Raw genomic sequence first — 24,670 nt, forward strand, 5'->3', positions numbered from 1 at the left:
ATAAAGTGAAATAAAATTCACATTTTATGGCAAGACAAGAAAAATTTTAATGTTAGAATTTTCTCTGCTGATTTGGGCCTCCTCCCTCCCCGTTAGAGTGTATTGTGCATCTGCAGTAACAAGACCTCCCTAGGAGATAACCTTCCTTCTTCATCCTGTAAGGGGTCATGATGATCACTACTCACTTTGTTAAGTGCCTATCTGGATTGTATCATCTGCTGATGCCTCATGTGATGTATAACGCTTTGTCTCAAAAACGTGTGTAAGTGTGCTTTGCCATCTAACAGGCAGAACAGTTCTCAAAGCTTTCTGAAAAGCCATCTCCCAGGTTATAAACCTCAGGTTGGCTCAAATAAAATTTTCCATTTCTTGCTTAGATCAACAATTGATTAAATTTTTTGTCAACACAATGCATCTTAAATGAATGAATAAAATAAAAGGTGATAAAGAGCTTACAGTCTAAGTTAGGAAGTAGTATCTAGACATAAACATGTAACAAGTATTAGACTGCTTAAGTGCCAAGAGAAATGTATAACAATTAGTGGTATGAGTACTAACATCCTCCCACGTCCCCTAGGTACTGTGAAAAAACTCTCTCTATACCTGTTTTCCACTTGTAAAATAGGGATAATAATACTTGCCCTGCCTACTACAGAGATGATAAAAGGTTCAAATAAGTAAAAAGCATTTTCTTTAGTATTCTTTAATTGACTTCAAATTTAGCAAGAGATGAGAATTGGAAGAAACCGCTCCCAAAGCCCAATGGTGAACATGTTAAGTCCATAAATGGGAAATGTAACAGACTTTACCTTGATTTTGTTGCAAAGCCCTGCAGCCGTCCTGTGCTGGACCCCTTTGTTCAGTGTTCTCAAACTTGGCTGAACATCAAAATCCCCTGAGGAGCTTTAACTTCTCCTGATGCCTAGAGGGCACTCCAGACCAATTTAATCAAAACCTCTCCTTGGAGTCAAGATGCATCTAGGCTGTCTGCAGATGATAAAACATGAATGAAAACAATTTGTCCAAACACAATTTAGTAAAAAACAAGCTGGACATCAGGACAATTCAGTCAAAACAAAACTTACCTGAAATCAATTACTCCAGTAATGATTATACACAAATTTAAACTATGAAGTAGTTTTGTAACGTAACTCTTTGGATGTTCAAAGGCAATTTGCTTGTTTGATTTTGAGAATTGTTTTCTACTTTTTAATCTTTTAAATCTGGTTTGATTGTTAGCCACTATTCACACTCTGCATGATTTCAAAGAGTGAAAGGGTGATTCAGCCTGCGTGTAAATGTTCAACATTATGGAGTGACCTTCCCAAATTAACCTATTCCACCTACCACTCCAGGGAAGAAGAAAACAGAAGTACAATGGGATCCCTCCTACCTATCTCCCATCCCACACACATACACAAAGTTTATTTCATTGTGACCTATATTCAGTCTGCACCATTTCCTTTTTCTCTAAAATTTGATCAAAGTGTAATAGGAAGTCAGGCAACGATGGTCCCTGTCTCATGAAAAGCCCTGTCAAGCCAAAGGCAAGTCTGTGCTAGGAAAATCCCCCTTTTTTCAAGAAGAGAAGAGGTTAGAAATGACTTTGACCTCATGTCCACTGACCCCAAAGAAAGAGAGAAAAGTGTTCCTTTAACTTGCTATACTTTTTTTTTAACCACTGATCCTTCCCTCCCCAACATGCACACACATACACTGTATTATGTTAGTCTGTTTCTATTTGTTTCAATCAAAGAATCCCTGGAGCAATATAAATATGCGATAATTGGTGGTTTGGCCAAAATAAATTACAAAGTAATTTGAGCTGTATGCTTTGATTTTTCCAGGAAATATGCACACTTATGTGATTAGAAAAGAATATGGATATATAAATACCGTGTATTAATATTAGTTATCTCTTGAGGGTGGGTTGGTTTATGGCTTTTTTCCCTTTGAGCGAATTTTCATATATTATTATATTGAGTGTGCATTGTTTTATACTAAAAAAATCAGAAAATCAGCAAAAGGATTCCCGTTATTGAAGATTTTACAATTTCCTACTGACAAACTTGCAATTTCATTTGTCAGTAGGAAAAATTAAAATAGCTTCAATACAAACTAGCTGTTTGAAATAAATGTGTTCAGTTTGGGAAAGAGTTGTATCTTAGTTGTTCAATAAATTGTGAAATACAGTGCTTTTAGGGAAAATACATGTATAAAATTTACCTAATGGGTTTTGGAAATGAAGAAACAAAACACAAAATTCTGAACACAATATATACCAACCATGCAGACTACTTGTAATTCACAAATGTGTCAGCAGATGGCAAACATGAGCTTTAAATTTATAAAGTTTTGCTTTAGCACAAAGTACTGTAGGAATGGCAAAAACCAAGGCAACTATTTATTGACAGCTGTTTTGTTTTTTTTGTGTTTTTTTTTTTTTTACCTATAATCCTTCAATAAAGGACATAGGATCAAGTTTTGACTCTGAAAGCCCTTCCTACTGGCTTCTTAGATTGTTGAACTAACAGATGTACACCGTGCTTGCACTGAAGAAAAAGAAATAATAAAGCACACTGCATTACATTTTATTGGATGTAATAGATTTTATATTTTGCAAGCTATAGCTATTGCTGAAAATACATAGAAATGAAATTATTCAAATGTATCTGTCTATAAGTTAAGACCTGACTGCTTTAATAAGGTTATATTTTATTGGTGGTCCTCAAAGTCAGGTCCCTGGACCAGCAACAGCTGCATCACCTGGGAAGTAGTTAGAAGTGCAGATTCTTAGGCCCCACCCAGGCTTACTAAATCACACCTCTGGGATGGAGCCCAGCAATACATTTTACCAAGTGCTCTAGGTGATTATAATACCCGCTGAAGTTTGAGAACCAGGGGCTGTAAAGAGGCTTGAAATACAGAAGAGAGGCTCTGAATTTATTTCTGTTCAGGTATAACTGATGTAAATAGTGATAATCAACAATGTAGTTAATTACTTCTTTCATATGGTTTAGTGTTCAAACACAATAAAGTCTTTAAAATAAGGAACATAAAATAGTACCCAATTTACATTGACTCAGAAGGGTAGAAGCCATTACCTAATTTCCATGCATTTCTTATACTGAAAGAAGAATTTCAGTTTACGTTCCCCTTTGCACTATATTGAAAGGGATAACATTATGGTAAATTTTGCATTACAACCTATCTATTGAAACAAATTCAAACTAAGTCAAAATAGGATTATTTCCAAGGAGTAGAGAACAATCTTCATGAAAATAAACAGTCCTCTACAAAACATGTGTTATTCTTATTGTATTAACACACGTATATGTTCTGTTTTCTCTAAGGCATAGTCAAATCCTCCTGCAATTCTTCTGTCACTGAAATAAGAGGCACAGCCATTTTAAATTAACAACAAATACAGCCGGACACACTTTCATTTGTAAAAAAGAGAAGGTGTACAAAAATGGTTTATCTAATGTGATAATTTTATCTTAAACACTACTATGCTTCAATTATCTTACTATTTGAATATTTTTATTAATTCAAAATTTCTCAAAGGATACATAAATTGACAGTTCCCATGAAGAGTCAGTGTTTACTCAACTTCTTCAGTATAGAGGCAACCTTTTTTCTCATCTTTAATATATAAATACAGTTTTCACACAGTTTTAATAAATAGACTATTGGTAAATCACATTAGGTGCTTATGAGGGTAATAACAAGGGCAAAAATCTTAAGTATTCATTGTATTTTCACTCCCTAGATAGGTAATTATTTGTGTCTGACTTCCGTGGTAACCAGATATAATAGTGTTGAAACATCCTGATCTTTATGCTTAGATTTTATCTCCTGGCCATAGTTCAGATGTTCTGACTATTACCTAGGAATGTGTGCGTTAGAGTTCTCTCTCTTTCTCTCTCTACATGTATATATACGTGTGTGTGTGTGTATTTGTTTAAACCTGAACTTTAAAATATGGACTTAGATAAAATCATAAAATCATATCAATGGTTTAGCTTCACCCACCTGAGGCTGCAAGTATCTACCTAGGTATCTGTCAGTCATTACCAGGAAGGCAACTTCACAGTCCTTTTGGATGAAAGATTCTAGGTGAAAAGGATTGGCTTAAATAATAAATTTCATTTGGGGTGTGTGTTTGTGTATGTGGGTGTACACGTGTAGCTGTATGCACTGGTGATGGTTGGAAAGAGGTTAAGAAGGTATCAGAAGGGTTGGGTTACTTTCTGAGGATTTGGTGCCATCTTTATATAACTCCCTGTCCTTTGATGAAAACTAGGGCCAGTATTTTTCCTAAGGCCCTATATTCTTCTCAAGTAGATATCTCTGCAACAGAGTTTCAACACCCCTCTTTCAAGGTTTTCAAATCCGAGGAATCTGGCCAATAAAATTAAACATGGTGCTTGCAGGGGTGTCTATGGAAATTCTCATCTACTTCCATCTGTCTTTAGCTCACTGCAGAACAAAAAGAGAACACTGTTTCCTTTTCTGTTTTTTGAATATTACTTTAAAGCTGTAGTTTAATAAACCACTTGCTGGCTGCAGAGTTCGTGTAGGTGTGAACTCGCAGATCTTTGACATTAAATATATTCCAAAGAACGTGGTATGGAAAGTTTGAGAGTGGAAAGCAGATAAACATGGAGTTTAGACATGGTGCATTTTGACCTAGAATTTACTCTCAAGTAATTACACAGAATGCATACTAATGGATCACATTCTCCACTTCCTCTTATGGCTACAAGATGCTCTTAATACTTTTATGCTTCGGAAATGATTGCAATAATGAATTTATCTTTATCCAGTGGCAAAATGGACTTTCTCACTTGTGAAAGAATGCAACAGTGTGCAGAATTTACAAGGGAAGACACTACATAAAAGGTACATTGGTCAAATAAAACTCTGGAACTCCAAAATTCACACTGAAATAGGTATTTCTGGGTGAGGAGGACCAATGACTAAATGAAAGCAACTCTATCCCCTTGTGTCTCACTTTCCCATGACATTTCTTAGTGTGATTCCTGCTGTCATGCACCGTACCGGCTTTAGAATGATACTTACTGACAGTGTTATCTCTGCTTGAATAAAACCTCTTCATCTGATGTTTTTTGGTGCAGGTGAGTAGGCTAAACTAGAGATTTAAAAGAAGAAAAAGACAGATACTACAAGAAATGAACAGATCTAACATATAAAAGCAGAATTTTGTTCATTATAAAATTAGTTTTCTTTATAGCTTACTGGTCCAATCCCCTTATGAAGCCCAAAGACACATGTACCCCAATGTTCATTGAAGCACTATTTACAATAGCCAGGACATGGAAGCAACCTAAACGTCCATCGACAGATGAATGGATAGACAAGATATAGTACATATGTAAAGTGGAATATTACTCAGCCATAAAAAGAATGAAATTGGGTCATTTGTAGAGACGTGGATGGACCTAGAATCTGTTATACAGAGTGAGGTCAGAAAGAGAAAAATAAATATTCTATATTAACGCATATATGTGGACTCTAGAAAAATAGTACAGATGAACCTATTTTCAGGGCAGGAATAGAGACACAGATGCAGAGAACGGACATGTGGACACAGGGGTGGAGGTGGACAGGGGATAGGATGAATTGGGAGATTGGGACTGACATATGTGCACCGCCATGTGTAAAACAGATAGCTGGTGGGAACCTGCTGTATAGCGCAGGGAGCTCAGCTTGGTGCTCTGTGGTGACCTCGATGGATGGGATGGGGGTGTGGTGGGAGGGAGGTCCAAGAGGGAGGGGATATACGTATAACTGTAGCTGATTCACTCTGCTGTACAGCAGAAACTAACACAACATTGTAAAGCAATTATACCCCGATTTAAAAAAAGAAAGAAAAAAAGGAAAAATGATCTTGCCTTGGTTTCTGACTTACAGCTCCCTGGCTGTCTCCAACGACCACCTAGATTTTTCAGCCTTTTTACATTCAAGGTATGGAGAGCTCAAGCTTTCCCTTTAGTCACCTGAGATCCTTCCTTTGAATTCCTGTTTTCAATTTGAGCACATGCCTGTTTGCCAGGCAACTAATGCTGCTGAAGTCCTGTTTGCTTAGAGTGAAGCACATGGCTGTGGCAGTCAAAGACTGACAACCAGAGAGATAAAGTCTCGGGTTCAAGTTCAGGGGCCAGAAACCAAAATCAAGGTAGCACCACAGAGCAGATATTGGATCTGAAATCAGAAGAAGCAGAACAAGTCAAGGGGAGTGCTTCATATGCAGTGGAGTTGTGGTTTGTGTTTTAGACCTAAGTGTATATAAGTTGCATGATTTGGTTGAATGACTTTAAGAGTCACGGTTACAGCCAGAAATGACCTCACCTTTCGGGTGAAATACTGATGTCTTGCCACCTTTTCTTTATTTCAAATAAAATAAATGCTCTTAATGTGACAGAGGAATAGTCACATTTATAGACAATGTACATTACAATAGCACTTAATAAATGGTTGTCTTTTACCTGCTACACCACCATAGGTTTTGCTGACAGATGGCAATAGGCTGATATTGCCTCTCTATCATGACTTGAAAACTTGGTATTCTTTCCTGCAATTTGTTTTATTATAAAGGACACAGAGCCTTTATTGTATTCTGCTTAGATATTGATTGTATAATACACATGTGATGTGTATTAAAAGTATTAATACACTTACAAGACAGAAAAGACAGATATGTCCAAATCTTGAAAGACTCTGGGGATAGTGATGGGGCAGTGGACATCTAGCAGCATAGGGCCCTTCAAGTCCGTTTATGTGAATAAGGTTGAATGTTACCTCTTTTCTTGCTGATTCACAGTAAGGGACAGAGTGAAGGACAGTGTTGGCTTGTATAGCCACCCGCAAAGGGCTGTGGCTTTCTTGCCTGGGCAGTAAGCTTGGAGGGCCCAAGGGATTTCTTCTAGCCTCAGCCCCAGAGGTTGTGGAATGACGTTTGAGGTCCCCTGCCTTAGTGAGTAGGTGGGGACCAATATCCTGATTAATAACAAGGAGCGATCACTGTAGTCAATAAAAAACAATGCAAATTTGACATGATTTTAGGTTTTTCTGTGAAGCTCCTAGAGTCTCTCTAGCAATTTTCAGTAACACAGTACATTATGGCTTTGGGGGTAAGGCTTGCGATGCCTTGTGTGGCTAGAGATGCACAGCCTTTGGATGTTAAGGCAGGAAAAGCTTTGAAATCAGTAGTCTTTAGCTAATGTGAAGGAAAGTGAAGATGCTCCTAGATCTGCCTATAGTTAATTGATGTAGATAATACTGAACTGTTAAAATAGTGAAATAAATTTTTTTAGATCTAGAATTTGACTTTTCACAATATATTCCTTGGGAATTACATTCCTAGTAAAAGATTTTGTATTCAGTAGATAATTTTCCTGACAAAAAGAGTTTTAAAAAAATCCTTTTGTATAACTTTACTAGGCATCCACATTCCAGCAATTTCTGAATTGGTTTCCTCTGCTGTGAGTAACTGATGACGTGTGACTTATGGACTTGGAATAATTGCACTTCTTGGCTGTCATATACTTTGAGTAAGAAATATTACATATGTTTCCAGAAAAATGATTTAAGGGAGAAAAGAGTGAAGTGATGCCAAGTTCTGAAACTTTATTTGGAAACGGTGTTCTAACCAAATGGTACTTAAGATGCTCTAAGTTTCTGAAATGTATTTGCTAAATAATTTTTGAAAATGTGGTTCTAAACATGCCACTTTCAAGCTAAGTCAATGAAAAGAGTAGAGGGCAGCATACTGTTCTCACCTTCTCAAGCCCAAGAAATGCAGAATTTTCCATTGACACATGGTGATAAGCTGAATAAATGTCTTCGAAAATAGGAGTTATACATCTCACTTTATCTGTCAAACATAAAATATTTAATCATTTAGTGGAATCTTTGCATGAACAGATTTTGTTTTTAAACATGAAATCTCTAATGCAACTTAACTTTACTACGTGTCTGACCTACATTGTATTTTTGCTAGTTTCGTTCAGTCCTTGGATTTAACTGGTTCATCAACTTCAAATTCCATGGAGTGTTTACGAACTCTTTTCACACATTCTGTTCTAATGATAATTGGCTGACTGTGGAAGAAGTTTTATAAGTACTGAGGGTGAGGAACCATTCTCTTCGATGTGCTTTTGACTAGCATTGTCCAATAGGACTTTCTGAGATGATGAAAACTATTCTATACCTGTTGTCCACATGTGGCTGTTCAGCACTTGGACCGTGACTAGCTCAACTGAGAAACTGAATATTTGATTTTGTTTTAATTAATTTGTTTAAATTTAAATAATCACATGTGGATAGGATTGTGACGACTGTATCAGATAATATAGTTAGACCTTAGAACAGTGAACTTATGACCCTGAGCAATTCACATTTACACTTGTGGGTAGCCCTAACATTGGTTGCTCTGGATCATGTTCAAGGGTTTTCCTCAGTGCTTCTAAATTCGGGGGCAAAACTTCCCTACCAAAGATATAGGTGCAAATTTGTTGGATAGTTTTTTATTGTCACAACTGAAATGTCCTCCTGGCATTTAGTGGGTGGGGGCCAGAGATGCTTAATGGCCTGAAATGCATAGCACAGTCTGCACAGTGAACTACTGTCCACCCTAAATGCCAGTAGCAACCAATCTGACAAATCCAAATAGGTCAGCAGAGTTCTCTAAATACTTCAAGTAAAGATTTCATTTGTGAGATCTCCTGTCTCTAGTTAATTCTGTCTCCTATGATCTCTAACCTATTTCCTCCTGCCTCTTTAGGGATCTCACCTTCTTTTATCATGCTCATTTTATCCTGTATCTTCAACCACTTCCTGTCTACATTAGAGCGTACTTTAATCTTTCCCATTTGCTCAAACAGGAAAGATTAAACGCCCTTTCTTAATCCCATGTCCTCTCCTCATTCACAGCATCCTGTCCCCTGCCAAACTCAGAACTGCACATCTATTCATCAAGTTATTGGGGAAATTATTTTGTGTATCGTGATGGAAAGAAAGCTCACACCATATGTAGTTTCAAAACACACCATTTATTATATAGACATATCAACAGAGTCATCATACTATGTCCCACTTCTAAGCAGTTCATATTATATATATGTATGTGTAGAGACACACACACATATGTTGAAAATTTTTCAGGCAGAGTCCACTTTTATTGTTTTATGCTTATAATTACTGCACCTTCCTGTAGCTAGTCTCTACAGCACACCACCACATTAGTTTCACATATTTTTTTCTAATTTAGTATCACATTACTTTTTCCCAAGTGTGGGCTCATGCTAAAACCGTAATGTGGTCACTTAAAGTATTCTAGTTCATAGTTCAATGTTTTATGAAAATTAAATTTTTAAGTACTTGAACAATGTCTTCCTAACTTCCCCTACTTATCTCAAAAAGAATCACTACATATCCCAAATAAATCACTCTAAATAACTGAGTCCTGAAACTACTGAGTTAAAATAATTACATTAAAGATACATCTATACTTGGTTAAATACACTGTAGACTACTGGAATAACTGTGATGATGGCATCTCTTCTTAACTCTATGTCTAAGCAGTGATATGCCTACTTTTGTCCTTTAATGGGTGATTTTATATATCATTTCAAAAGAAATTAAAACATCTTATTGATGTATTATAACTCTGTATTGTACAAACATGTCTACAAAGAAATGCCACCTAAAATTAGAGTCAGTGGTTATTCTTTTAGTACAAAACTACATCCTTGCATAAAATCAGGAGAACCATATACACACAAAATACCTGCATTATATAGTATAGATTTTCAGTGACAAAGATCATGCCTATTTATGGCATCAAATAAACAGAAGTGAAGTTGATTTATTATTTGAGGCTGCATTTGTGGGCCACTTCTGTAAATCTGCTGGCTAGTGAAGTTATTCATACGAGTTGGGAGACTTAAAAAACTACACCAGACAACCACAGTTCCGTCATTTCTTTTGAACATATACAACCAGATTTTTTATAAGCTGATTTAAATAGGGTAGGTGATGATCAGGTTGTTATAAAACTAAAAGACCTTCAGATTTCCATTAACTGGCATTATTTTTATTTTGTTAGCACAACTAAAACCTATATTTTGCTTCTAAATTATAACATGTTCTCATACTGGATATTAAAGGTGCTAATTTACCTATTGTTCAGTAAGTAACTCATAAAAAATGACCTGAAAACTGATTAGCTTTGCGGAATAATAAAAGTGTACAATACAATGAGTTATATATTTTAAAATAGATACTTTCTTTATCTGTTGCCACAAGTTATATTCTCACAAATATTTTCAAAGATCAAGCTATTTTCTCCCCTATATGTCGTGTCATAGATTACTATTTTAACATTCCGTTATGGAAGAGAGGGTTGAATTTAGCTGTGTAAATATAAGCCTATCTTTTAATTTCCTTCTACAGAGAACTCTTTCAGGTTCTTTGGATATAGGCATTCTTAAAAAATGGTCTGTATTTTTCCATGTGAATTGTAAAACAAAACCAAAAAACCTAAATTAAATTCTAACAAAGCTAATTGTACCTGCATCTTTTGGGCGTACATCATCTGTCCTTTTATATAATTTAATTGAGCTGTAAAGTGTTTGAAATATAAATAACATGAATAATTGCAAGTCATTCTGTCTATATTTATAAATGTGAAAGTATTTGAATTAAAGTTGTTATGCTTATAAATCAATATTAATAATTGTTCTTACATAAATATCATAATAATAGTAAAATGGCCAAATAATTAAGCAATCTATCTTGATACTCCACTATTCAGATCACTTAACTCCATAATATCAGCCACAATGATATTTACATACAGCAGACATAATAAAGAAATAAAACTGAAAAAATTTAGTAGAAATTAAATGTGACTTTGTGGGCATAGAAAAGCCTTGAACAATTGCTCTCCCATTTCTGTGGGAATAGAATCTTGACAATATCCCCACAACACCACAATTTCCTTTCTACTACTCATTTACATTCAATGCTATAAATATGTCCTATATATATTTTCTATATTTACAGTATATATACACACACATACACACACACACATACTTTATTTTATTCTTAGGCTCATTCATGAACATGCCCATCAATTTACACAGTATAATCAAAACATATTCATTTATAACTTTTCACTCTGTGGAAAAATGCAAAAATATCATACAGATTAATATTGTCTCTCTAAAAAAACCTCTTTTTTATGTTTTAGGGTGTTTTTTTTTTTTTTGTAATTTACAAATAAGTTATGAAATATAGTTCATTCACAAATTGAAAATAATTACAATGATTTTATAACAAGGCATTGCTGAGGTTTTAAATTGTGGCATTCTTTGAAGCCATCGTCTTTCAGAACAAAGACATCAATAAATTATTATTTCTTGATATTTGCACTTTTTAATTACTTATATGAAATATGTCATTACAAATCTAACACTCATGCTAGTCAAATAGTGTTTGTGTAGAATATGAATCTTTCTATTTTATCTATTCCTTTTTTTTTCTTCCTGAAAAGTCTTTTTTAGAACAATCTGGAAAGTTGGTTGAAATTACTGTACTAGAACATTTCTGGAAAGTTTTTCACCAGTAAAAAAAAGCTGAAGAAGTAAAGTGAGGCAAAATTGAGGAAGAATAATTTTAGTAAGTACTCAGGAGAGATAACAGCAAAGGCAAGAACTGTTTTAACTTATCTCCTAGTCCTTTGGTATTTCTTTGCCTCGTGAAAATCTTAAAAAACGTTCAGTTGTTTAAAATATTGATTATACTCTTCCATTAAATATCAGCTGTGGTCCTCCATTGCTCATGTTGTCTGTCATTTCCTGTTAGGAAAATAACATGAATTAATTAAAATTCACTTTCAGAGTAAGGCATTAATTTGATTAATGGGTTTACAAAACAGAAATTTCAAGCCATTGAAAAACTTGCTGACTTTTGGGGAAGGACAAGGATTAGTGCTGTTGCTGAATTTGAGGAAATGAAATTTCATGGCATCTTGGAACCCATGAAACACTGAAGTGACAGTCTGTTAGACCAAAGTCTTCTACCCACAGCAACAGTTCAATCTCTCCCCAGCCCCCTTAGTCTCCCCTCTCGGCCCTCAACTCTGTTTTGGAAAGACCTCACCTAGAAAGAAGATGGTTAAATACTTAAGTTTTTTCAATGTATAGGTTCCTCTGTTGAGCATGTCAACAAAATGCCAACAGATTCTAGGGGTTACTTTTGCTCTATAGAAAAATGTGTGGGCTTTTCGTGAAGAACTGAAAAATGTCCACCAGGGGATTGCCTATCTGTAACTGAAGATCACTAATAATTCATAGTAGGACAGATTGCTTTTCACGACACTTCACTCATACAGTAAAAAACAAACTGTAAAAGCTGAAACTAACACACCATTGTAAAGCAATTATACTCCAATAAAGATGTTAAGAAAAAAACCACACACAAAATAAATTTAAAAAATAAAAATTAGAAAAAAAGCTCTTAACATGTTTTTTAAGAGATCAATTACTAAGTAGTTAATAAGGAAAACTACATGGGAAGGCAACAGAAATTTCGATATCAAGAATGAACTTACATAAAAAGTTTCACTTGCAATTTTAGAAAATATGTTAATTTAAGAAAAATTCAGATGCTTTGAATTCATATGTTTTGTTAAACGTTAAACTCTTCCCTACACAATAAAAGGTAATGAGGACATGTGAGGCCCATTCACATTTATAATGGTTAGTGCACCATATTATAAATAATATTTAGGCAAAACTATCTAAAAATAGATGAAAACATCTTTCCCCACTTGAACAAGCCTATTTGCAAAAGAGCTGTAAAGAGGACTCCAATTGAAATAAATTATTTTCTCAATGATCTTAAGCCTATCAGGTATATCTACTTTCTGTTTGGGTGAATTAAAAGTAAAAAGTAATGTGTTTGCTTCTGTAAACTTTAGAAATTCTTCCAAATCTTTATTTCAGAAATGAAAAGATATCACATGCCTCATTTTTAGTATCTTCTCCTTGAAAACTCAATATAGGAGATGGAGTAAAATACAGATGCTTACTTCTTGGATTTGGTGGTTTTGAAAGTTGCTTAGGAGAATCAGTGAGGGACTGGAAGGTAGGAATTGGTCTGATTTTGGAACTTTGCTTTTGAAAACTTTGGTGTCTTTTAGAACACGGGGTAGAGCTACCGTCAAGAAAATGCTGAAGAAGAAGACAATATGCAAAGAAGACTCTTCCTCTTCTCACGTCAAGACCCATCTCTCCATGCAAAGTGGCTTGCCCCTTCCAGGCCATAAGGGTAGTGTTGTATGTGGGTATCCACTATACCTACCCTAATAAGGTGCTGAGGAATCACCTAAGGCCTAAAATCTCATACCAGTTTAGGGTAAAAGCTCTGACAAAAAGTGGAGAAGTTCTTTGGGCGCCAATAGCCTGCCTCTACGGTCTGGCAATGGTTCACTATAACTGAGAGGCTGTCTCTGCTAGATATATACTGTGAAATTAGGTCCGATAATACATTGGGGTTATTGGGCTTAGGGTAAGTTTATTGATAAGATACCTGATTTGAGGTTCATTTAAAAACTCGCTACTGGTGGCAAGAAAAATAGAAATGATCTCTCCAAAATGATCTTTAATAAAATTTACTCATCCATCTATTTCTATTCCTTCTAGTAGGACAAAAACAATTTTCTAAGGAATTTATAGAAGATTCATAGATGCCTTTACTTCTCCTAAAATAACTCTGCATTCAAAAAGTAGCTTAAAAATAATCATAAAAAATTAAGGTATAAACTTTTATTGTGGGATTAAGAAAAAAATCCAGTTTTTAAAAACCTTACCAAAAGAAAGAATTTTCTTAACTAAAGTCACCCTAATATAGACACAGAAAAATCACTGGTAGGAAAAAACAGTGAAAATTAGTTTTTAAGTGGTCAAGTATCTTCAGTTTATTTGCAGATAGGCATGTCCAATTTAGCAAAAGATTATACTTTAAATTTGGGCAGGACCAACTGTGACTGTTTGCAAGTGGATATACTTTCTGCAATTGGGCCATAGTATCTGTGTGACTCCCTGTATTTCTTATTATATTTTTTAACCAAAGCAAGAATGGTGACTATTTATTTTCAGAAGTATAAAATATGGGAAATAAATTTGAAATGTATCATATCAGATAGGTTTATAAGAAGAAAGCTTTTATACAGTATTTTTACTGTATTAGTGTCAAACTTAAGTTATCTACTCATGCAGCTTTAGCATGAGAGCAATACAAAGTTTGCCTTTATCAGACACATGTATTATTAAAAACAAAACTCTGGTCTGTGAATGATGATATCGAGTCAGAATCATGATGTAGCAGAGAATAAAGGAGTCACAAGTCATCCAAGCAGAAATGTGTTTGGATGCTCACAGGCAGGCTGAATATTTTAAATACTCAACCAACTTTCAAGCTGCAAGACTTTGCCATGTTGGTTTATATCAGGTCCTCAAAGTAGTTCTCACAAAAGCAATACTTTGAGGAACAATATCACAGCATCAGTCCAGACTGATCTGCTGACATCATGGCTTCCTAGAAGAGGCAGTGCTTCCTGCAGTGACATTACAACATGGTAACTCCCTAGAAATCAGCGTACCTTGTAGGTAACTCTGGTGTCGGGGGCACCACCGGGCAGCTGGGCAAGTCGGTTATTTCAATAGCCCTCAATCTCTAATATAAATATAACAATCATACAATAAATATTGCACAAGCATAGACACAGAAACCTAAATCACACTAATATAAAAATAGAGCACAAAAGAGCCATTATCCAAATATATAATGATAACCTATTTTTAACAATCCATTTCTTTAAATTACCAGTCCTGCTATTTGGACTATTAATTCTTTTTTGAAGGATACTTGTAGATCTGTTTAAAATTGCTTTCTGGGAACAATTTAAGAGCATCTACTCTCCTTACTTGAGTGTATAAATTGTATATGAAAGGGAAACACATAAACTACAGAATATTTTTCTCAAAATCACATTATAAAGAAGTATGCAATTGTAACTTGTGCTACTCTTTCTTCTATTCTGTTGTTACACAATTTTATTTCCATGATATCAAGTAAAATGTGATGTGGCCATTATGTTAGTGAGTTTATTTTACAAATGTTTTATCTTTTCCTTAACAGATCCAGTAGCAGGAGCTGAATTAAGAAATATGGGCAAAATGTAGAAGAAACACAGACAGCTCACTATATCATTTGTCCTTTGATGCAATAAATGTAACTTCTTGTTTGAATGGGTATCATGAAACAATTATGCAAGGAACATTATTTAAAATACAGGCAAAGCTACCCAAATATGCATGAAGCTTAGATGAGAATTAAATGAAGCTTTATGTGTATTGTAATATCTGCACTGATAGGCAGGGCTTTTTGTTGCCTTATTAAAAGGCCCCTTTATGCGTGAAAATCTAATTTACATAATCAAATGCATCTACTTACAAGCACAAGGGGTGAGTTAGAAAGGAGAAGCCATCGGATTTCTAAAACTGATATTATTGAGTTGAGAGTGTTTTTAGTTTATGTTTTTCCTCAGTACAATACGTTAAAAATCCATATTTATAAGACATTCAATATTTTATTAGTTCTATTTTAGGAGCTGTGTTTTTATATAGAGAAAATTATGTCAAAAATAGGTGTGCCCAGAATTACAGGGAAAAAATAATTTAAAATTCCTATTCTTAGTCCAATAGGGCCAAATTTTTATAAAATCCAATTCCTCAAATTCTCATCTAAAGCTGCAAGTTGATTCACCTAGATTTGACTGCAGTCTTCATGTGACAGCAATGAGAGGTAGGGGTACAAAACTCACTTTCTCAGCCATTTCATGAGAGTGATGCAGAGAATGCTCCCTCTCTGAGAACATCCTCCTCTGTTCATAGCTGGCTAGTCGACAAGTGAGCCACGAAGAGAGGGTGCAGCCCCCGATCCCAATGCACGCAAGAGACATGGACGCGAGATGCAGGGGATAGAGGGAAGAGGTCTTCTTTGTCACTGCCCGAAGGAACTGAAAATTCAAGATGCCCCCAATGAGTCCACAGATGCAGCAGGCAGAAAAGAGGATCATCTGATACGAAAAAGAGAGGGGGAGTTAAAGCTGACTGGAACACACTGCACCGACCTGCTGCACGTCAAGGATGGCTGAGTTACAATGAAGAGAAGGTGCTTTTGGTGCTTCTTAGAGGACAGGGGCTCTCTTTTCACCAAGATTCCCTGCACTCTGACTCAATGGAGAGGGAGTAGACCACAGTGTTTCAGGAGTTAATAGTTGACTATATAAAGGCCAGGGATACATCTTATGAAAACTCTGAAGTAAGCAAAATTTATCTTCTAGGTAGATTCAGATTTAAATAATATTTAATATCTATCGCGTGCTACTATGCATTTCAATTAACCCACCACGCTATCCTCTGAGAGGTGATATACATTTGGAAAATGAATGATGAGCAGTTGACACTCAAATTTAAGAACTGAATCCAGATTTTTTGACTCAGATTACGGTTTCTCTGTTAATTCCCACCCCCGCCCCCCAATATTTAAATGTCTTCTCCCTGAAATGTCATTAGTTCCAATGAGCTTCAAACCTCCCCATACTTCTCTAGATGTGTGAGCTTAGGGAATTTAGTTAACTCCTTTTTTTTTTCATTTATAAGAATTTTATCGTTTTAGTATCTATTTTCCCAAGAGATAGTTTAGGGACCCTCTATGAACTGGTGCTTTATGTTACAAATCTTTTGTTACTCTGTGACACCACACAATAGATAGTCCAAAACCACTGTTTGGTTGACCGCTATGGAGAAACGCAGGATGTACCTTTCCTTTTGATCCTACTCTTCGCTTGATCTGGGTCTCTGTTAATAGAGCTAGGGTTTTTGTTTTTTGTTTTTGTTTTTTTGAGCTAGGGGTTTTTATTCAACCTAAATATCATAGGATCTCTGGCAGAACCAAGCACAACACAATGCCTTTTGTGCAGTAAATGTTTAATAAATTTAATTTAATATTCCAATAGCTTTAATAATTTTATTCTGTATTTGTGTCTAGTCTAAATTCTCCCATGAGCTTTGATGATACTTTATAGTGTGATACTAATTTAATTATCCAACCCTATTTCCATTTTCTCTGGAACACTGTCTCTACTCTAATCACCTCCCTTGTCCCTCAGTATAGCTTGTTCATTCCCATTTCAATGATATTTTCATTTCCTGGAAATTATTTTGCTTCTTTCTTGGTTCCCTAGAGGGAAGACTGACACAAATCTAGTCCTAACTTCCTCAGAAAGCATTCCTGGACTTGACTGATCTCCTTTGGCATAAGTCCACAGGGCAAGCAGCTAGATAACTTAGGTTAGCATTTAATTTTACTTTATTAGGTATTATTTTCTGTTGACAGTTAGTTGACTTTAGCAAACACTTAATGAGCACATAGCATCTGTTAGGCCATGAGTGAGGCAGCAGTTGTCATTACAAAAAAAAGAACAGCTCATAGTTATTCCCCTTGAGAACACTGCAGCCTTGTGTGAGAGAAGATCCAATGTTCCAACATATTATGGCAAATATTAAGAAAGAAGGATGAAAGGTAGCCCTTGGAGTACGGAGCAGGGGAATGTAGCCCAACCAGGGGTTTCAGACAAGGCCTCCTTGACAACAGTTCATCTAAGCTAAGTGCATGTAGTTCCCAGCAAAGGGTAAGGCCATGGATGTATGAAATAGAACAATGGGCAGAATGAACTACAGGTAGTTTGTTTTCTTTCTCTAACTTAATTCAGCATTCCTGATTGTGTCTGTCTTTCTGTACTTATCACCAAAACTGAAAACCCAGTGATGGATGAGTATAATCTTCTAATGGTTGATGAAATATAGCATTGAATGTCAATTACCAAATCAACGAATCACCCCAAGTGGGAAATTGTAGCTCCCAATGTCAAATAGAGTCAATCAGTTATATTTCCTTCTAAAGTATATTCAAATGACATGCTGTTTCTTGGAAATATATTTTGGTGTTTACTCATTCCCAGAAAATATGGAAAGATATTACATTCTAGCCTTCAAATAATGAATTACTGTTAATTAATAAAATAAATAACAAATTTAATAGACTATTACAGGAAAACACTATCTCTCCTGATGTTATTGCCATTAATTCCTTAAAGGCATGACACTTCATTAACATGTGCAGACAGAACATTCTGACTCAGGAATTAAAACGTTAAAATCTGTACCAAGTTTATAACCATATACTATTGTTAAATCTTACCAGACTAGAGATTCTAGACTTTAGAGTTATTTGGAGTGGAGAAATTTTCACACAATTTGATTAAAGGGTAGAGAATCTTAGACAGTTAATGTCATCTATGGGAACCTCAGATGGTACAGGAGGATAAAGTGGATGGTAGTTTCTAAAAAGCTTAGATCTTATAATTTTTTTTTTATAACTTATAAGAGAATTAGGAAAACAGAAAAGATGCTAGTGGCCTTTAAAAAAATCCCTTCCCTTCCCTTCTTCTATGAACTGAATGTTTGTGTCCCTCCAAAATTCATATTTGAAGCCTAATCCCCAATATTATAGTATTTGGAGGCAGAACCTTTGGGAGATAATTAGGTCATGAGAGTGGAGCCCTCATGAACGGGGTCCCTGTTTTTATAAGAGATTCTAGAGAGCCCGCTTCCCTCTTTTGCCACGTGAGAACACAGCCAGAAATTTTCAACCCAGAAGAGAGTCTTATTAGAATCCAACTATGCTGGCACCCTGATCTGGGACTTCCAGCCTCCAGAACTGTGAGAAATAAATTTCTGTTGTTTGTAAGCCACCCAGTCTACGGTACCTTGTTACAGCAGCCCAGACTGACTTAGATGTCTCCCCTCCCTGGCCCTCCCCTCCCCCTTCCTCCTTTCTCCCTCTCCTCTCCCTCCCTTTTCATTACTTCCCCTCCCTCCCTCCCCCTTTCTTTCCTTCTTTTGTTCCTTCTCTCCTTTATTCCTTTCCTTTTCTTTCATCCATGTTCCAAGAAATTGTTACTATATAGCCATGAAGAGTTTTGCTAGAGGAAAAGCGTAGAAAGAAAGCAAACCATAGTAAAGAGTGATGGGAGAATCACAAATGCAAATTACAAGCCTCCAAAAAAATTTTTATCCAAAGGTTTCCCTTAATGTAATTTTTTAAAATTACATCTCACATATCTAAAGCAATGGGGGCTTCACCCTTTTTGTCGCAGTAGGTATTCTCACAAAGAAAACTGTGATTAGAAAAAGGAGTTGAACAAATGACTGCAATACTTCCCCTTCCCTGGTATCCTGGTCCCCTTCTCCTTTTTTCAGTCTCAAAGACCACTTTCTAGGGTCCATGTACAATATATTTTGCCAACTTATAAAGATCTGTGATATTTCCTATTGTCCTCAAAAAAATAAACATGCTTTTTCCTACTTTCTAACTCTCAAAAAATGTCATGAAAGACAGTAGGGAATCCACACTGCAGCACACAGAAATCCTCCTCCAGCCAATATCAGAGTGAACTGGGAGTGTATTCCACAACCCCCAAAACCCACAGCAGTACCATAAAACTTCTGAGAACGCTTACATTTGCATTCACAGTCATAAAATAAAATAAAATTAAAAACCTTTGGGAATTAACTACAACTATAACAACACAGCTGTTTTGCTGCTTTGCAAAATTAACTTCACAGTCAAGGCTAGTAATCTTTAGGCCCAGCTCCATATCTAAACAGTTAAATTTCCCATGAACTCAAGCTCTGTCTTTTTCAGCTCAATGAAGGATTCTTGTGAGTGTCTGGGAATCTATAAACGAAAAGTGGAGACTGCCATCACAGCGGTCATTAAGGGTTGCAGATTCATGTATTTAAAGAGTATATCAAAGCTTCTCCTTTCTTTTGTCAGAGTCTATAATAATCTTGATGGTTTTCTTTGAAAAGAAAAAAGCCAGGATTTATGTGTCAGTCTTCTTTTTATCCTAAATGAGTAATATTCAGGGTATGAAAGTTGGCTAGTCATCATTTCCCTTTTTGAATTCTTACATTTCAGACACTTCAATGCACAATACAAACAAGGCAAAAACTTACGACAAGTCCAGATTTTTTTTTGGCGCACAATATTCCACATATGCCACAAAGAAGAAACTGAAAAGGAAAAGAATAACAATTATTTCATATCCAAAGATAAGAGAACTCCTAGTTTTTAGTTTATAGTTCACTCATGACACTTTCTCCAGGGAAACTTGAAAATTTTACATTCCCATCAAAAGCTGAAAAGGAAAATACCTGATTTTAGAATAGTAAGGGATAAAAATGCAAACTCTAATGAAAGTTTTGTGCAAAGTTGATATAGGTGATTGTGGAATTTAAGCAAAACTTGAACCTGTTTTACCGCCAGGCAAAATGATGAAGTAGATGAATTTGGAGTTTTGTTCCTCCTGTCTACTTTCACTGTCTCCTTATCCCTTCCTATTTTCTCGGGAGAAAAGTGGTATGATACATTCATTGGTATGGCTGTATGGTACATTCCTTCATACTAAGTAATTAGAAATCGATGGGCTCTGCTAGAGGAAGGGAATATAACACACATAAAAAGAGAAGGCATCAGACTGGGAGGTGTTTTTTGCGTAGAGATATTCTTTGTACCTCTCAAACTGTGTCAGGTAAGATAGCTGCCTCCTCATTCTACCAGAAATGTCAGAAGAACACAACAGGATGAAGCTATCAGTGGTATGTAATTGCTTGTAAATAAGTACATTGGTGACATAATTGCTTTGCAAAAGCAGCTGCAATAAATCGTCTACCAGTTCCGCACTATTACACATTTTGGCTATCAGAAACGGGTAAATTGTTTAATTTGGAGAGAAACGTTTAGGGCCATTTGTGCATACTTTTGCTGGAAGTAAACCATATAAGTAAAATAATAAACTCATTAATAAGGGCTTTCAGATTAGCAAAGAAAACTGAATATGGTTAAGCTTGTTTTCATTTGATTTTTCTTTTAAACGTTGCTATCTCGAGTCAGAACTAATAATATAAGTGGTTTTAACTGAGTATTTTACACATGAATAGATTTTTAAATATACACATCAAAATACTCTAAGGATTATCTGAAATAAGTAATATGCTTGTGGGAAGCACCAACAAAATTTGATTAAAAATAATAGGTAATAAAAATTTACCTTTGCAGGGAACTTTCCATACAGGGGAACAAAATGATTATAAAGCAAGCAATGATGCAGCAAGACAGATAAGGGACCACAAAGATATATAAGAATTTGGTATATAATATAGATGACCTTTCAAATTCATGGGGAAAAGATCAGAACTATTTATTTAATAAACGTAATTGGGACAATTTGTTAATCTTCATCATCTAACATCATACACCAAATGCCTACAAAGCAGTTTGAACATTTAAATGTATAAAAAAAATGTGGTAGGAGATGATAAAGTAAAAGATTTATACGATTTTAGAGAAGTGGGAAGGATTTTCTAAACATAGCAGCAAAGTCACAGACCAAAACGGAAAATACTTACAAATACTAACACATACAATTATAATTTTGTTAGTAAAAAATACCATAACTCTCAAAGGCAAAAAATAAAATTGGGATTATATTCAGAAAGTATATAACAGACAAAGTGTTGACATACTATATAAATAGATCTAACAGAATAATTTTCATACCATAAAACCATGAGCAGATAGAAACTCAGAACTTTATAAAATGTGAATACATGCAGAATTTTCAGAAGCCTTAAAAAGCAACTTCTGAGTGACTACTTCTCACCCCTGTGTTCTAAGTCTAGATGATCTTGTCCTCATGGACTCTTTCTTACTGATCCCATCTCAGACCTTTCAAGGTTATGCTCAAGTCATTCCAGTTTGGACCAGTTCCGTGCCTCTCAGTGCTTCCAAGCTCCAAATCAAAGATTCAGCATGTCTTACTCCTGCTTCCCTGACTAACCCATTATTCACCCTGAAAGTCCATTCACCCAGAACTCATTCTTGAAATAATTTGAAAGCAGTGCAGTTTTGTGTTCCTTGGATCTTTTTGAAATCTATAAACAATGCCATTATTTATTCACAACAAAGCCCAAGGGGACCTCAGGACCATAAGCAGAGCTCTCCAACCTAACTGTCCATTCACTTGGTTGGATAAACTAAGTGCAATAAAATTGCTTCTTCCTATTGTACCTCTAAGAAATTTGGGGAGGGGGAAGGTAGAGTAGGAAGGGAATCCAACAATGTTTTTCCACTCTCAAGCAGGCCTGCAGTGTAAATACTTCTGTTGGGTATCCAAAATCCACACTCCTTAGAGAAAACTAACATGAGAAAAAACAGACCCATGTAATGGGAAGTATACAAAATTATGCAATTCTGAGGAGGCTTTAAGGGATCCTGGCTTGAGTTTAGTCATCACAGTTTACAGAAAAGAGTAAAAAGAAGCACAAAAAAGCAGTAAATAATCTTTTATTTTATTGGCTAACTTTACCCCAAGTCATAGCACCACAAGGGATCTTAAAAGATGGGAAACGAGCGGTCCAGACAGGTTTAGTGACTTACTCAAGGTCACACATCAAGGTCACAGATCACACATAAAATCTCAGGCTTAAGTGTCTAAGTTAATTTATTTCTAATAATGTAATGGGAATGCTTTTCAAAAGGATTTTTCAGTGTTAGTGCAGACTGCATTATGCTAGCAGATCCGACCATAAGCATTCAATGACACCTCATCATCTATAATTGCACTCTTTACCCTTGCCATTTTGTTGTAATAAAAGTAATTATAAGATTAGTTGATTGTATCACAGTCTAAAATTAAGTGTACCTTACTATATAAGGAGTCTGTTATAGTATTTCAAGATGCTATTTTTGTTCAACATAACTTTATCCAGGATGCAGAACACTGACCCACATTACAGAAATTATGAAACAAGTGAAAAACAAATTAGTTAAAAAAAAAAAGTAAAACTGATAGCTGGATATCTATATCTCTGTCTCTATCCTGAATTAGGTATACAATTTTACATGAGAAAATATAATTTTATGTCTGAGAAGGTAGGGAGAATTATTTGCTTAATTTTAATTTTAATCCAGGGAGAATTATTTGCTTTGCTCTTACTAGGAAGTAATATAAATGAAGCAATCTAATGATAGGGCATCAAGGGCAACTATGCAATAAAACTAGTTAAGTCCTCCAAGTGGAATTTGTTTGATTTCAGTTTAGATTAAATTCAATAGATAACTAAGGCTGTGACTCATTGTAGAATGGGCCCTGGAGCTGTTATGGACATAGCATTCTAAATTTTGAGTGGATTTTCTTAATGAAAGGTCCATGGAGCCTTCTGCTGTTGCTTAGGACGTAGAAAGGCTAAAGCAATACCACCTTAACAGTAAGAAAAAGTGAATAAACTACAGACTGATAACTTTTCTAGAAGTGAGCAGGGACAATGGAAAGCTGAGGGTGAGGCACTGACACTGAAAAAGTTCAGGTAACCACAGCCCTCCATTAATGGAATTTGAAGACTTGATGCACCAAAGATAATCATTGTTAACAGTAAAATCAATTCCTCACCAGGATGACTCCACCTTTCACACTAACAGCCTAAAAGAAGATATTAAGATAAAATACAAGATTTTGAAAGAAAAACTTGAATTTGTGCTGTACATTCAGCCAATCTCTCATTTACACAAGAGATTACAAAGAGATGTGCTCATTTGGGCAAAAGAACTGTGGTAGGCTGAATAATGGCTCCCAATATACACACATCCTAATCCCCAGAATCCATGAATGTTACCTTATATGGCAAAAACACCTTGGGCAGATGTGATTAAATTACGAAGCTCAAGATGAGGAGATCATTGTGCTAAATGTAGGATCAGGTAGGTGCTGAATGTAATCACAGGTCCCTTAAGAGGAACACAAGAAGGTCAAAAGAAAGTTATATGAAGACACAGAGACAAAGATATTTGAAGAGGCTACACTGCTGGCTTTGAAGATGGGGGGAGAGAGCCATGAGGCAAACGATGTAGGTGGCCTCTGTAAACTGGAAAGGTAAGGAAATGGGATTCTCCCCTGGAGCCTCCAGAAAGAATGCAGCCCTGCAGACCCATTTTAGACTTCTGCCTCCCAGCACTGTGACAGAATAAATTTCTGTTATTTTAAGCCACTAAGTTTATGGTAATTTGTTCTAGCAGCAATAGGAAACTAATACAGGCTTCAAAACATTATTTCACATGACAGTGTCTAAAAGAATTAGAAGCTGTTAAAAGAACTAGAAGCTGTTCTTCAGGAAAACAAACAGGGGAAGACATGAGTTAAGAAAGAAATATAGTAAGTAGCAAGAGCACAAAATAAAGCAAAACAGGAAATATTTTAAATAGAAATGTATTGATTAGAAAAAATAATATCAGTTTAGAATGAATATCCCAGGTGATGTTGGCATGAGAGATGGTGGGTTAGAGTTAAAGAGCATGTAAGTAAAATGTTCTAAGATTCTTGTATCATTTGGCAGAGTACTAGAGGCACTAATGTGCCAGATATTGATAGAAAAGTAGAAGTTTAAATTTG

General features: G+C 35.5%; 1 protein-coding gene across 1 annotated transcript in view; it reads right to left on the reverse strand.

Moving 5' to 3' along the window:
• Positions 1–7,874: 7,874 nt before the first annotated feature.
• TMEM196 (transmembrane protein 196) overlaps positions 7,875–24,670 on the reverse strand; it is a 55,671-nt gene continuing 38,875 nt past the window's right edge. The window contains exons 2-4 of the mRNA XM_022587857.3: positions 20,181–20,237; positions 15,920–16,174; positions 7,875–11,888 (exon numbers count right to left, since the gene is read on the reverse strand). Of these exons, the coding sequence (XP_022443565.1) occupies positions 11,829–11,888; positions 15,920–16,174; positions 20,181–20,237 (372 nt within the window). The 3' untranslated portion in view covers positions 7,875–11,828. The remainder of the gene's footprint in view (positions 11,889–15,919; positions 16,175–20,180; positions 20,238–24,670) is intronic.

The sequence above is a fragment of the Delphinapterus leucas genome, chromosome 9 (genome assembly GCF_059928025.1).
Source record: "Delphinapterus leucas isolate spDelLeu-1000000601 "Yukka" chromosome 9, BTC_Dleu_Yukka2, whole genome shotgun sequence".
In the NCBI taxonomy this organism is placed as follows: domain Eukaryota; kingdom Metazoa; phylum Chordata; class Mammalia; order Artiodactyla; family Monodontidae; genus Delphinapterus; species Delphinapterus leucas.